The 15,852-nt window shown below is 52.0% G+C and overlaps 1 protein-coding gene across 1 annotated transcript; it reads left to right on the top strand.

The window, feature by feature from the left end:
* Nucleotides 1-5,699: 5,699 nt before the first annotated feature.
* On the top strand, nucleotides 5,700-7,322 carry LOC127211260 (ERV-BabFcenv provirus ancestral Env polyprotein-like). Its single transcript, XM_051171086.1, has one exon. It carries the CDS (start codon nucleotides 5,700-5,702, stop codon nucleotides 7,320-7,322), a length of 1,623 nt encoding a protein of 540 aa, XP_051027043.1.
* Nucleotides 7,323-15,852: the final 8,530 nt, after the last annotated feature.

The raw sequence follows: 15,852 nt of genomic DNA, 5'->3' as shown, positions 1-15,852 counted from the left end.
CAAGCCTGGGTCCCCTGAAAGAGCAACATGTCCCCTGAGTCTCCAAGTCATCTCTCCAGCCTGCCCAAGACTCGTTTTGTTTTGTTTTTTAAATTTTATTTATGGGGCTGGAGAGATGGATCAGCGGTTAAGAGCACTGTCTGTTCTTCTAGAGGTCCTGAGTTCAATTCCCAGCAACCACATGGTGGCTCATGACCATCTATAATGTGATCTGATGTGCACTGTATACATAATAAATAAATCAATCTTTTTTTTAAAAGATTGATTTATTTATTGTGTATACAATGTTCTGCCTGCATGTATGCCTGCCTGCCAGAAGAGGACACCAGATCTCATTACAGATGGTTGTGAGCTACCATGTGGTTGCTGGGAATTGAACTCAGGACCTTTGGAAAAAGCAGCCAGTGCCCTTAACCTCTGAGCCATCTCTCCAGCAGCCCAAGACTCAAGTTTTAAAGCATTAGTTATGTTTTGCCTGCATTTATGTCTGTGGAGCACACGTGTGTCCGGCATCCTTGGCGTCAAGAAGAGGGTATCAGATCCTCTGCAACTGACATTGCAGAAGGCTGTGAGCTGCCATGTGGTTGCTGGGAACTGGACTCAAGGCCTCTGCAGGAGCAACAAGGGCTGTTAACCTACAAGCCACCTTTCCAACCCTACTCAATTGAATTTTAGCAAGATATTAAGAAAATTCTAGGGTTGGAGAGATGGCTCAGAGGTTAAGAGCACTGACTGCTCTTCCAGAGGTCCCAGGTTCAATTCCCAGCACCCACATGGTGGCTCACAAACATCTATAATGAGATCTGGTGCCCTCTTCTGTAGGTGTGCATGCAGGCAGATCGCTGTATACCTAATAATAATGAAATAAACCTTTAAAAAAAAAAAAAAAAAGAAAAGAAAATTCTAGGCTCTTTCCAGGTGCAGTGGCCCATGCCTGTAATCACAGCACTAGGGGAAACAGAGGCAGGTGGATCGCTGTGAGGCCAGCCTGGTCTACAAAGGGAATCAAGGACAGCCAAGGCTACCCAGAGAAACCCTGTCTCAAAAAACCAAAAGCAGAAAAGGGGAAAAAAAGAAAGAAAGAAACAAAGAAAAGAAAATTCTAAAAAAAAAGAAAAAAAAGAAAATTCTGTGTGTGTTGGGGGCCGTATATATCAACAGATTTGGCTGAGGTAACTGGATATACCTCACACACAAAATAACAAAGCTATCTCTCTGCTGCATACTTGCATTTCATTCACCATTAATGCACACGAGGATGGGGCCCTCGGGGACACAGATTGTACCCTAGATCACAAGGCTCCTGAGACCAGGGTGTTATGGCACTGCTCCATAATCAAGAGGACCAGAAGTCCAAGGTCATTCTCTCAACTGCTTGGCAAGTTTGAGCCTAAGCTATCGGAAAATTTGCCCTCAAGTGGGGCATGGTGCCCCACACTTTTAATCCCAGTACTGGGGAGGCAGAGGCAAACAGCTCTCTGTGAGTTCGGGGCCAGCTTGGTCTACAAAGATAGTTCAGGACAGCCAGGGCTAGATCACCACTCAATGGGCAGGTACTAGGAAGAGGTCTCTCTTACCAGATCCAGGTGTGCTCCCACCTCAGCTTGGACTTTCAGCTTCCCAAAGCCTGAGAATGCTTATAAAATACACGTATGTATGTATGTATGTGTATATGTGTGTATGTATGTATTTATATATTATGTACATGTGGAAGTCAGATGACAACTTTGGGAAATTGATTCTATCCTTCCATCGTGTGAGTCCTGGGGATCAAACGCAGGCCATTAGGCTTGTCACAAGGCATATTTACCTAAAGAGCCATCTCACTGGCCCAAGTGTGAGAAATTTGTGTCTGTCGTTTGAGTCACTCAATCTGTGGTATTTTTGTTACAGCAGTCTGAGTGAAGACAATATCATTAGTCACTAGGAAATGTAAACCACAATGAAATTCCATCTCACACCCACTAAAATGGCTGCAACCAATGCAACAGGCAATAACATGTATCAGGAAGGATGTGGGCAAACTAGAGCCCTGTATATCACGACGGGATCTAAAGTGAGCCGCCATTTTGGAAATCAGGCCTCACAGGATCAATTCCTCTCCCCGAAGTACTTGAGAGAAAGGAAACGTGTCTGTGTAAAATGTAGACACCTGCAAGGGGGGGGGTCACACGCCTGTGATCCAGCACTTGGGATGCTGAGGCAAGGGGACAGAAAGTTCCAGGCCTCTCTGGGTGACTGACTTAGTGAAACCCTGTCTAATAACAAAGCGAGGCCTGGGGATGATGACCCGGGGAGTCAGGGTACATGCTACATGCTGCACAGGCCTGAAGAACTGAGCTGGAAACTGGAATCTGCTTAGTAGAGGCACAGAGCCAACCTCTGAGGATTGTCTTTTAACCTACACACACACACACACACACACACACACACACACACTGTATGTATGAGACAACACACACACATACAAACACACACTCATGCATATACATTCACACACCCACTTATACACTCATATACACAATCATACACACACAGAGACTCACACACACACACATACACTCACACACAGATACAGACACCCACAGAAACACATACATTCACACACAGAGACATACACACTCACATACAGACATTCACGTCAACAGACACATACACACAAAGACACACACACACACAGTAAACAGTTGAGCAAAATACTCGAGGCCTAGAGGTAGGAGGCAGGAGGCTTGACACTTCACACCCTGCCAGGGCTATAGAGTAAGTTCAAGGCCAGCCTGGGCAGCTTGATGAGACCCTGTCTAAAACAAACTGTAAAAAGGCGGCTAGAACTGTAGCTGTCGCCTCGCCTGGGAGAAGCTCTAGGTGCAGTCCCTGGAACTAAAACAAAAGCAAAACAGTGAAAGCAGAATGAAGCAGGTGGCTGAGACCAGGAGAGGCCTTGGAACCCTCAGGCCAAGTGACTGTCACGCGCTGTAGACTGCATTTCTGTGACCTGTCCAGATTAGGAAAAACTTGGAGACCGAAAGTAGACTGGAGGGTCTCATAGGAGCTAGGCAAGGGCTCCACACCCTCCCTCTCAGCTAGAGTCCTGATCTGGGATCTTTAAAAGGTAAATACTGGCACTTGAGAGGTGGCTCCTTGTCTTCTGTCCTCATGAGTAATGTGTTCTGCCTCAGGTCCTTTGAAATTGCTGTCACTTCTGCCTGGAATACTATTTCCTCAAATAGTGACTACCCAGCTGCTTCCCTCTCATTTCAGGAGACTGTCAAGCCTCCTGGACACCCGAGGCTACCTGCGCCTTGTCACAAACCTCCCAGCATTTGTCCCTCCAATCTTTTTATGCACGTGTATATGTGTGCTGTTCATTCACAAATGTGTTCATCCACTCACGTATGCAGATAGCCGGGCGTGGTGGCGCACGCCTTTAATCCCAGCACTCGGGAGGCAGAGGCAGGCGGATCGCTGTGAGTTCGAGGCCAGCCTGGTCTACAAAGTGAGTTCAGGATGGCCAAGGCTACACAGAGAAACCCTGTCTTGAAAAACCAAAAAACCAAAAAACCAAAAAAACAACAAAAAAAAAAACAAAAAACAAAAAACAAAAAAAAACAAAAAAACACTCATGTATGCAGATACCTGTAAATATGTATTCTGTGTGTAGGTGTGAGTAGTATTTGTGTGTGGTGTCTGTGTGTGTGATATGGTATCTGTATGTGTCTGTGTGTGTGTGTGATATGGTGTATGTGTGTGTCTGTGTGTGTGTGATATGGTGTATGTGTGTGTCTGTGTGGTATGATGCGTGTGTAATTTTTTTTTTGGTTTTTTGAGACAAGGCTACTCTGTGTGTCCTTGGCTATTCTGGACTCCCTTTGTAGACCAGGCTGGCCTCGAACTCAGAGATCAGTCTACCTTTGCGTCCCAAGTGCTGGGATCAAAGGTGTGTGCCACCACTGCCTGGGTTACTGCATAAATCTTTTTTGTTTGTTTGTTTGTTTGTTTTCTGAGACAGGGTTTCTCTGTGTAGCCTTGACTGCCCTGGACTCACTTGGTAGACCAGGCTGGCCTGGAACTCACAGACTTACTGCGTAATTCTTTGCTGATTGAGTTTAGCAACGGCACCAGCTTCCTAGGTTCAGTCAGTACCCATAGGGAGCACCACTTCACGCCCCAGTTGTGATGAAAAGCGTTGAGACAGAGCCAAACATCCCCTCTGAGGAAGGTAAGGTTGCCTATAGTTGGAATTCACTACTTAGGAAGAGAGTAAAGGTCATAAGTGACAGGCTAAAAAGCAGAAGCACCTGAAAGCAAGGCCCAGGAGCTGAGTGACTGCAGAGCCAAAGCAGGGTGGGGCACTAGGGCAGTGAACGCTTGTAATCTCAGCTTTTGGAAGGTGGAGGCAGGAGGGACAGGACTTGAAAGTCAGCTTGGCCTACATACAAATTCAAGACCAACCTGGGCTACACATCCTCTGTCTCAAAGAAAAGGGGGGGGGGGGGGAAGAAAGAAAGAAAGAGTGGCTGGGCTATGGCCAGTGAGAAGTGGACAACCAATCCCTGGCCCAGTTCTGCCTGAGGTAGACGGAGCCAAGCCCTGCTCCAATCACATGATCTATCTATCTAGCTAGCTAGCTAGCTAGCTATCTAGCTAGCTAGCTATATGTTGTTTTCTTTAAAAATATTTTAAGTACACTTAGTTGCTTTATTTATGTCTATGTGGGTGTCTGTGTGGTGTACAGAGGTCAGAGGACAATTTGCGGGAATAGTTTCTCTCCTTCTACTATGTGGCTTGCAGGGATGAAATACAGGTCTTCAAACTTGGCTGCAATCACCCTCCTGAGCTGAGTCATCGCACCCGCCCTCCAGCTTTCTTTACAGCTTTCTGTACTCCACTCCTCTGCCCTCCCCATTCTCCCCATACACAACCTCCACCCACTCTGGAGGGGCCAGGAGCCCTGAGACCAGGAGGCGCAGGCCTGGAGAAAGAGTCGGGTCCAGGCATGTCCAAAGCCCAGAAATCTCATCCTGAGATGGGCTGCAGTAAGGTCATTGTCCCCGCCTCAGCCTGCGCCCCCCCCCCCACCTTTGCCCCACTGGAGGAGGTCATATAAACCACATAACCGGTAGCCACGTTAAACTTCCTTGCCCTAAGGTCAAGTCCAACTTCACCTGGAACTCCTCCTCAAAAAAATAAGAGCAGCATCCCCTAGGCCCCAGCTAATGATTCACTCCTATAGCCACTACTACCCCTCCAAAGGTTTAAAGAACACTTGTTGCCCCCCCCACCCCCAATTAAACAAGCTCTCTCTCACAGAAACCAGTCTCATTGACTGCTTGAGACCTCAGCCGGTCCTGCCTTTCTCCGACCCTCCTCTCAGGAATCACCAGTCGGACAGGGTAAGGGTTTCTCCTCTCAGGATCTACCGGATTGACCCGGTGTGAGTGAGGATGCACTGCGAGAGCCACAGCTGAAGGGACCAGACCCCTTCCTTAGGTACTCTGCCGGATGAGATCTCCATCCCTGGAGCCCTTCCCGCCTTTCCTTGTTCCTCTCAGGATCCACCAGTCTCACCCAGTAAAGGCGAGAATGACAGCTGAAGGGACCCTTTCGTTATAATCAGAAGGGGTTTTTTTTTCCCCCATGTCTTTCTACAGGACCTGCCCAGGGTTATTTGGGTCCCAGCCACCCCACTGATCAAGAAGATGACCCACCTCTCGCTGATGGCTCAAGGATTGAGGAGGCGAAGGAGGTTCTACCTCAGATGGGGCAACAAGATCTCCTGGAAGAATACCCATGACCTGGGGGCCGCTGCCCAGGCCACGTGCCCGCCATGGGCTTCCCTTTCCTCTATTCTTCTGGCTGTTTTTGTCCTTCATTCTAACTCTGCTGCTGCCCAGACTCCGCCTAACCCTCCCAGTATCACCCACCACTGGAGATTCTTTGCTAAAGAGATCTACGAAGGACACAACAAAATCGTAGGAACCTGGGACTGTCCAGCAGGAGGATGCATGACCAAGGTTGAGATCCCCCTACACCTCGAATCTGTGTCCACTACGTCCACCCCTGTCCTCTGCTTTCCTCACCGCAACATAGGCGACTGCCTCGAGGAAGTCTCCAAATTCGGAGGTTGCAAATACTGGAAATGCCAAACTGAAACCCCCGGTGAGAAAGACAGCATGTTCGCCAACCTTAACACTCATTTCCAGCTTTCCATCGACGACCCCTGGAACGAAGAGTGGCGAATGGGAATTTACGGTGCCATCTACCCTGACATGTACGCCAAATACCCAGTAGCGGACCTACACATCATCCGCCAGCTTGTCCCCACCCCCATACCTGTCACTAAGCGACCTGTTAACAGTCTTCAACAGACGACTCAAACTCAAGAGGAGGCCCAAGCCGACTTCTCCTGGCTACTATACATCCAATACACAGCCTACCTCCTTTCCCTAACCACCCGCCAGAACGTCTCTCAGTGCTTTTTCTGCACTTCCCCCTCTCGGCCACTATTGGCCGCTGTTCCCAGCAACGTCTGGTTTGGTGAACCCCATGGGCCCATACCCACAGGAAAGTTAGAAAACATTCCTCTTTTCGGTCAGTCCCTCCCGGTTTGCCTCATAGGGCCCTCTTCAAGGTCCCGTCCTACATGTTCCCGTAACATCACTGTCACCAAGCCAATGTGTGTTCGCCCTCCCGCACTTCTCTGGTGCAACAATAACATTACCAGTCCCTGCGTTCACCCCCCTCTTCAAGGTTTCTGCACCCCCGTAATAATTGTTCCCCAGGTTTATCTCTATGAGCACAAAGAACTCGCTTCACAGCTGGGAGGAGACCGAAAGAAAAGGGAGCTTTTCATCCCTCTACTCATCGGGCTGGGTCTCAACGTCTCGTCGGGCGCCCCGGGAGCCGCTGGAGCAGCCCACGTCCAAACACACCGTCTGGCCATTGACTTCCCAGATACGTTTGACAAGGCCATGGCTTCCACCATAGGGGACAGTCTCAAATCCTTCCAGCAACACATCATCTCCCAAACAGGCGTTGTGCCGCAAAACCGAAGACGTCGGGACGTCGTGGCCGCTAAACAGGGGGAGGCGTGCCTTTTCTTAGGGGAGAAATGTTGCTTCTATGTCAATGAATCTGGACTGGTGGAACAAAACATACGGAAGCTCAAAGAGCTCCGGCGAGAGCTTCAGGCAGACGGCCTTACCTCATGGTACTCAGGTCCTCTGGTGGTTTGGCTCGTCTCCTTCCTTGTTTCCACATTGGTTTTGGGGACCCTTCTGACAGTCTGCCTCATCAAATTTCAAAAAAAGACAGAGAAGTAATGTTGCAAAAATTCACTGCCAACTAGGTTCTGGTTCAATACCAAACCATCCCCAACCTGGAGGCTCACGATCAATCGATCGTGGTGGTCCTTCCCCGTTGTAAGACAAAACAGCCCCTACTGGTCCCCGCCCCCCCCCAAAGGTTTAAATAGTTTTTGTTTTCCCCTTTCCCCCAATTAAATGAACTGTCTCCCAAGAGTCTGATCTCTCAGCATCCACCTGTGCTGTGGGGTGGGGAATCAGGGCCATTGTCTGTCTCCTGTCTGGGCCCTTTCTTGGCATTTGGTGCAGCCCTCTAGGTGGGTGATTTCAGAGCTACCAACAGAGGAAAGGGCAGCTGCATTGTAGGTGTCTTCACTGCATCCTTTAAGTCTGTGCTATGGGGTCTCTAGTCACTCTGTCCCCAGCCCATTCTCTCTCTGTCACCTCCCCTTTGTCTCCCACTGCTACTGACATGATACCTCCCCATCCTCCCACCCCTCTCTCCAGCCTCCCTCACCCCTGCCCTCCTCCCCTTGGAGTCTGTCTCTTCCCTGGTGGCTCCAGTGGTTTGGATCCCCTCAGCTCCAGCTGCCCGCATGACCTCACTTCCCCCACCACATGCACACACCCACTGTCACACACAAACTCAGTGAGCTCATACAAACACGCAAGGACATACACAACACGCGCACACAAACATGCACACACTGCAGCGCGTGTGCATACACACACACACACACACACCTCTTCTGGGTGCGTCACTAGATCTGAGGCAGCCTTGGTTCCTCCCAGGGGCCCCAGTCAGGAGCCTGCCTACCTCATCAGGTTCCTGGGGAACAGTGTAGACTCACACGGGGCCAGACAGGCTGGACTTACAGATGGCCAGTTGTGCATGGGGCACAACTTGTCTATACACTGCCTGGTCTCTGCACAGGAGTCTCAAACCCCTCTTCCAGCAGCCTCCATTCCACTGGGGAGCTGAGGAACCGGAGTGTGTGAGATCTGATCTTTCCACTCCCCTGAGGACACACTGAGAGTCTCCTTTGTGCCCCATTCAGCCCTCCGCTTTCTGCAAAGGAACCAAATCCTGCCTGGAATTGGAGACTTGGGTCCAGTCAACTCAGCCAGCATTGCCCAGGAAGACTCTGGCATGTGCCTCAGTTTCTTCCTCTGGGAAGACTGGCGCCAGTCTGGTGGGGTTGCTGGCAGGCTACAGGCACTGGGCAGTGATGCACAGACTCCTGCTCTCCTTCTACACCCCCAGTTCTGGGCCCTGGGCATCTCTGTAGTTAGCCCTCCACTTGTGGCCTGTGTCCAGGCAAGCTTCCCAGAAGACTGGGGGGGGGGGGTCGGAGGGAAGGGGTAACCGGCCTTCTGCCTTTTAATTTAGATTTCTGGGTTTATGGCAGGAAGCGCGGACGAGCTGATGCTGTAATTAAGGCGATTCCTGAGGCCGGAGCAGGGGGGGAGAGAGAGGGAGAGAGAGAGAGAGAGAGAGAAGCTTTATAGGAGGCTAGTTCCCACATTCCCTCTCTGCAGCCCACGTCTCAACTTTGGAGCTTCAGCAGGCTTTATGGCGCGGACACTCCATTCTGTGTCTCAGAAAAGCGGAGCTGGGCGACTGCATGCCAAAGGTGACACAGCACACGGGAAAGCCTCCCTCTGACACCTGTGGTCCATCCCAGGGGTGCAGGGAGTGTTCAGACTCTGGAACTTCAGGTCTCATTTTTCACTGAGTGCACCCCACCCCCAGTCCGCATTCCTGAGGAGTCTGGGTAGAGCCTGGCCAGGGATACTGTGGGAGGGCAGACCCCACCCAGGGTCAAGAACAGGGCAGTAGCCTAGGGCTGAGCACCCTGCGTGCAACAGAAGCCTGCCAGGCAAGGCCTGGGGCAGTGCTGGGCTCTGCTGGGCCACAGCTGCCAGAACATAGCTTCTCCCATCTATGGGCCCAAGAGCTGGTGCATAGACTGCCAGCAGGTCACTGGGCCCCCACAACCTTTTTGCTTCCTCTATGTAAGGACCATACCAAGAGAGCAACTATTACGAGGAAGGGCATTCTTTTTTTTGTTTGTTTGTTTGTTTTTTGTTTTTGTGTTTTTTTTTTGAGACAGGGTTTCTCTGCGTAGCCTTGGCCATCCTGGACTCACTTTGTAGACCGGGCTGGCCTCGAACTCACAGCGATCCACCTGCCTCTGCCTCCCGAGTGCTGGGATTAAAGGCGTGCGCCACCACGCCCGGCGGAAGGGCGTTCTTTAACACCAGAACACACACAAGGCTTTTACCTCCTGGCTCCTCGGTCCCTTTTTCCTTCACTGCCCTCCCAGGCTCTGTGTCCTCCAGCAACCCCCTGCCCTCTGTGGGCTTCTGAGGTAAGAATTAGTGATCTCGGCTCGACCTAGGTTCAGGCCTAGAATCACAGCTACCTGGAAGGCTGAGGCTGAAAAATTGAAAGTTCAAGTCCTGTCTGGGCTATAATATAAGAGAGACGCTTCCTGTCCTGAGTGGCTGGCAAGACGGCTCAGCAGGTGAAAGCACTCGCTGCCAAGTCTGATGACCCGCGTTTGCTTCTCAGAACCGTCATGATGGAAGGAGGTAACTGACTTCCCCAGATTGTCCTCTGATCTACACACACACACACACACACACACACACACAAAGACACACACATACACACAAATAAATGTAATTTTTAAAAGAGAAGGCTGTGGCTGGGCATGGTGGCTCGCACCTTTAATCCCAGCACTTGGGAGACAGAGGCAGGCGGATCTCTGTGAGTTCGAGGCCAGCCTGGTCTACAAAGGGAGTCCAGGACAGCCAGGGCTACGAAAGCCAAGGCTACACAGAGAAACCCTGTCTCAAAAAACAAAAAACAAAAAAACAAAACAAAACAAAAAAGGCTGTGAAGATGGCTTAGTGTATATGAGGTTCCAGGTTCAACTCCCAGTATTGCAAAGTGGAGCATGGACAGATTCAGGTACCAGCTCCTAGCAGGCTAGGGACATTTTTTCTACTTCAACTGCTTAGTATTCATGATGGGGCTCAGGGGCAAACTGAGGGAGGATAAGTGTGCACATGTGTCACGTGAGCTGGCTCTGCTATTGTGGAGGGTTGGCATCTTATAGGGAGGGCTGCCTAGTGGGTGGCTCAGCCTAACTGCTGTGGGGTGAGCCCTAGGGTCTGGGTCCTGAAATGGAGGCTGGAGTGCTAGGCATTCCACGAGCTGGGGAGAAAGGGGGCTTTGTTCCCTGAAATTGAGCCACCCCAGCCTCCTCGCATGCCCAGGCACTCTGCCAATGACAGAGAAGCCCACACAGTGGTGTTGGGGAAGCCAAGGCCCCTGCTGGAGCCACAGCCCACCCTAGCCTGGATGTCTCCTATCAGCTGCACCCTCCTCACACTTGAGGCCCGGACAGGTACAACAGGGGTACAGGTACTAGCCAGGAGATGGGGGAGAGAGAGATGAGAGAGTTGGGGTGACAGTGAATGGTGGCAACACGTGCCGTCAGCGATGGAGTGCAATTGGAGTCAGTGTTGGCCTGCCTTGTCCAGGTCCACACCCTCCTTGGTGCACAAAGGGCAAACTGAGGCTCAGAGAAGGACCAAACACTGAGGGGGAAAAAAAAAAAAGCCAAAGGCCAAGCTGGAGACCCTGAAGTCCCACGGGACCCTCCTCTCAGCCATGGGGGACATAAAGATTTCTGGGAAATATGAGGCACAAGCCTTGCCCTTCCCTTAGTACTGTCAGAGCAGCCATGTCTGGGATGAGTGCTAGCCGGTACCCTCTTTGCTTTTGCTGCCAGCCCTCAGTGGGTGTTTAAAAGTGTTAGTGATGCTGGGCGGTGGTGGTGCATGCCTTTAACCCCAGCGCTCAGGAGGCAGAGGCAGGCAGAGCGCTGTGAGTTCGAGGCCAGCCTGGTCTACAAAGTTAGTCCAGGACAGCCAAGGCTACACAGAGAAACCCTGTCTCAAACAAACAAACAAACAAACAAAAAAGTGTTAGTGATGTTCTGGGTCGCCGGACTCTGATACACTGCTTTGCTTGTCCCCCTTCCTGTGTCTTAAACTTGCCTCCCTAAGGTCTGTCAGAAACTTCTGCTCTCTGGCTCTTGACTGTCCCTTTTCTTGACCCAAGGGCTGGGATTCCCCGGGGGGGTCCCCCCTTTATTCCACAGGCAGGGTATTGGGGAGCCAGTGCTGGCCTCTGGATGCAGCCTGCAGCCTCCTCATTAGCTGTGGACTCTAGCTTTGTGGGTGATGTGTGCTGGGAAGACAGCCCACAGTGGTGGCAGCCAGGCCTTGTCCTGACCTGGAGGCCCAGCTGCGGGTGGGGAGAGCACAGCCCTGTGCCCACCCCTCCCTCAGACATGGTTACAACACAAAGGCCCTTCCTTTGTCCAGACCCCCGGCTTAATAGGATTGGGCCTCTGGTGAGGCAGGACTCCCCCTGGATAGCCACAATGGGGGCCATGTGACATCACACTGCCCCCTGCAGTGATGTCAGGAGCTGTTACAATGGCCCTTCCCAGACTAGGGGTGGGACAGATGGCTGGGAATTGGGCCATGGGGGTTGGGACGGGACACCTGCACCTTGGAGCTAAGCCCAGGAAGCCTAACAGAAGAGCAGTACACACCCCCCTCCCCCTCAGTTTAGTCAAAGTCATCAGGTCAGAAGAGGGGCGAGATAAACACAGAGGTACACTCTTGCAGGCCGTCCAAGCTGCTGCCATATATACATGGCTGACAACCGAGGGCTTCACAAAGGTTTCTGGGAAAAGTGGAGTAGAGTTATTAGGGTACTGGGACAGTTTCCAGGCCTGGGGGGGGGGGCTTGCAGGGAGAAGGTGGGCCTGAGGAACCAGTGTGAGTCAGAGGACAGCAGCGGGGGGGGGGGGGGCAGGAGGGGGGTGAGTCTGGGAGCAGTAACTATATGCAGACATTGCGACTGGCCAGAAGCCCCTGGACCTGGTCCCTGATGGAGAGGGGCCTGGACATCCAACAGGAGATCTGGTCCTGAGCTGCCAGACCAAAGTGGAAACTTCATGGCTTGGCCTGAGCTACAGAGTGGGGAATGTGATGAGGCTGCTGAAATGGGGCTTGGGACCAGTGGGAGATACCGCCCCCCTCCCCCCACCACCTCTCTACGGCATCTTCAGCAGGGTGCCTGCAACTTTCCAGAACCAGGGCCTGGGGCAAAAAGAGGCTGGAGTGGGGCCTGCTGCTCGGGTGCTGAGGCTAAGGGTGGCAAGTCTAGGGGTCACCCTGCCCTGCGGCCAGTCTCCACCACTCACTTCCTCATGCTGCAACTCAGACACCAAAGACCCAAGAGAGTGCTGCCAGGGCCCCGTTGGCTAGGAGACTGAAGCAGCCTGTGGCTGTTTCCACTGTATTCCAAGAAAAGCCATCCAGGCTCCAAATGTCACTCAGAGCAAATAAGCAATGGGGCTGAGCAATGGGTCCTTGTCATCTCCCAAAGTGTCAGTCACTTTCCAGCTGAGGCATTTTGCTCTGACTTGTTACCTCACCAAACCTTGGAGTTTCTGTTGACCTTCCTGCTCGGATGGAAGGGAGCCCAGGAATCGCACAGTTCTGAGAGGAACCTCCTCAGCAGAGGTGTTGCAGCTTCCAGGGGTGGGGATCCGCAGCTGAGCTGATCCTCAGCCCCACCCCACTTCACTTCTCTTCACTGTTTCTTGGCTTCTTCCAATGAGAGAGTCACACCAGGCAGCAAATCTCATAAAAGAGATTTATTGGGACGGTCCAGGGTGTGGAGGGCTGAATCCAGCCTTAGCTGCCTCTGCCAAGGAGAAGGCAGCAGGGAACTGAACAGACACAGCCCTTATATAGGATTTCTTAGGGGGTGGAACTTTCTAGGGCAGAGATTTCCAGGGTGAGGATTGGTGGGATTTCAAGTTCTGAGCTTGGGGGAGTTTAGGGATTGGTGTTTGTGTTCAGACTTCCTGCCTAAAATTAGCATAATCTGGGAACAGTTCTATTGAGGGGCTAGAGACTTTGTGACAGTTACAGAGGCTAGAAATGCTATTATGACAGAGAGGTCTGGGGGAGGGGCCTGGTTGCTGGAGCTCCTGAGGAAACCCCCTCCTCCAGAGTTTGTAAAGTTTACAAAGGATACACAGTTTACAAAGGGAGTCCATGGCTTCCCAGCTGCTTGAGGGGAATGAATAAATAACAGTTTCCATCTGTAAAATGGAGTAAATGGTGTCTTGGGGGGACTATAACCCTTCAGTAAGGCAGTTGGTGGAGGTGGGGCTGAGGGGGGAGAGGGTTTGAAGGGGGAGGGGGAGCTGAGGATGAAGGGGGGCTAGAGTGGAGAGGGGCTGAAGGTGTAAGGCAGTAGTATGTGGAGGGGGGACAAAAGAAGGGGAAGGTCTGAGGGTGCAGGGGTGGATGAGGGTGCAGGGGTGGATGAGGGTGGAAGGCAGTGAGTGGAAGGGGGTGAGGGTGGACATGGTGGCTGATGCGGGTGGAGGCCAGCTGAGGGTGGAGGGGGCTGAGGGTGGAGAGGCGCTGAGAGCCTAAGGCTGTGGGTAGAGTGCTTGGCTAGCATACAGGAAGCCTGAGTATAGTCCCTCCCCCCCCACCCCCATTACTGCATAAGCCAGGACAAGATGGGAGAGAGGGCTGTAACACCTGTCACCCAGCACTCAGGTGGTGAGGAAGAAGAATCGTAAGTTCAATGTCACTCCAAGTTAGAGGAGAGAGCGTCTCGGTCTTCTCTGTCTAGTGACAGGCACAGAAATATAGTCAGTTGACGATGACTCCAACCAGCCAGTGGGAGCTGGGATAGGTGGGACTATGGACACAGCATTTTTTTTTTTTTTTTTTTTTTTTTTTTGACACAGCATTTACACTCACCCCCTAAACCCATACTGGCTGTCCTCCATATGATGCCGCTAAATCCTCAGGTCCCCAAGCCTCTATTCTTGTCCCTTCTCATTCTGTTACTCATTGAAAAAAAAAGGGAATTGGGGAGCCTGGTGGCTGCTGGGCATCACTTTGGACGGTGGTACCCCAGACACTGCACATAGCATGCGTGAACACAATGAAATGGGGGGTGGGGGGAGGGGCGGCTGCAGACACTGGGATTTCATGTACTCCATCTCTTGGCTTGGTTGGTTCCGGCCATATTGCTGCTCCCCGGGCCTGTCCTGTAAGGGTGGGAGTAGGAAGGGGTGAGGGGCAGAGAGTCTGCCCGGCCTGGCTTTACTAATTAAGTGGGGAAATCTAAGGCGGGTGGTGCCTGGTGAAACTGTTTTAACTTGTTTCCAGACCTGGAGCCTTGGAGGAAGGGGCCCCCCACCCAGCATTTTCTAATTGCACCCTTGGCCTCTATCTGTACTTGGTCGGGCCCATCAAAGGGCTGCCGCAGTCCCTGCAGCCTGGAGCCCACAAGGGGCAGGCAGCTTCCTGCTCACTGCCCAGCTGAGAAGACCGAGGCCGGAGACATGGCTCCTCTTTGGGTGGGGATGAGCAGGCTGGTGACATAGGGCTGTTGGCAGCAGGGTCACCAAGGAGTCAGCGTGCTGGAGGAGAGGCTCATCCTAGCCAAACGAGGCCCAGGTGCATAAAGGGGCTCAGCCACACCCACAGGCAATGAATGACCAGCCTCTTCTGGGGTATACCCTGGTGCCCTCACCTTGCTGGTTCTACCCTGCCTTATTTAGCCTCAGATAGTGGGGTCTGCCTCTGGATAGTCCAGGAGGGCCTCTCTGGTTCCTTTCTCTAAGCCTTGTTCCCACTCCACTGTCATTGCCACCCCCACCACTGAAATCCTGCCTGGTTCAAGTCTGGCCTCCGTGCTGGCCTCACACAGCAGGAACTTAACCATTTTGGGGACGAACCAGACAGCAAGGCATTTGGGTGCCTGGGGTGTAGACAGAGCTTAGAGAAATTCTGGAGCTTCGGTCTCCCCAGATCTTAGTCTGTCTGTCTCCCTCACCCCAACTCCTCTCTCTTTTTCCTACAGTGTAGCCCAGGCTAGCCACCAGCTCCCAATACGGCAGAGGATCTTTGCACACCCGATCCTCTTGCGAAGTTGATAGGCATGTGCCACCAAATCCAACCGCTTAGATCTTCTTTATGGAGCCCGTGGTGGCTAGTGACCAAGCTTTCTGTCATGGTGGTTGAAGATGGCAACTAGGAAGCTGGGCTTGACCTTTCTTCCTAGAGATCTGAGTGGCTCTGGCAGGGTCCACACTGCCCTGGCCTTGAGTATTCAACAGTATCCACCTGGAAAGGTCGCTGGATGGATTGGGTGGCACAGAACAGTGGGTGGTGGCTGGCAGCCAGGGGGTTCCCTGCTGTGCAATGTTAACGCTTACCCACAATGCTCTTGTTTTGGTAACATTTATTTGCTTTTAACTGGTGATATTGACTTTGATCCTTGGTTACAGCGACACTTGCCAGCTTTTCCCCACTGGGAACTTACTTTTTTTTTTTTTTTTAGTTTTTCAAGACAAGGTCTCTCTGTGCAGCCTTGGCTGTCCTGGGGCTTTGTAGACCAGGCTGGCCTTGAATGCACAGTGAT

This window comes from Acomys russatus, chromosome 29 (genome assembly GCF_903995435.1).
Source record: "Acomys russatus chromosome 29, mAcoRus1.1, whole genome shotgun sequence".
NCBI lineage: Eukaryota > Metazoa > Chordata > Mammalia > Rodentia > Muridae > Acomys > Acomys russatus.
Note: the sequence above shows the minus strand (reverse complement) of the source record. Positions and strands in the feature narration are given on the sequence as shown.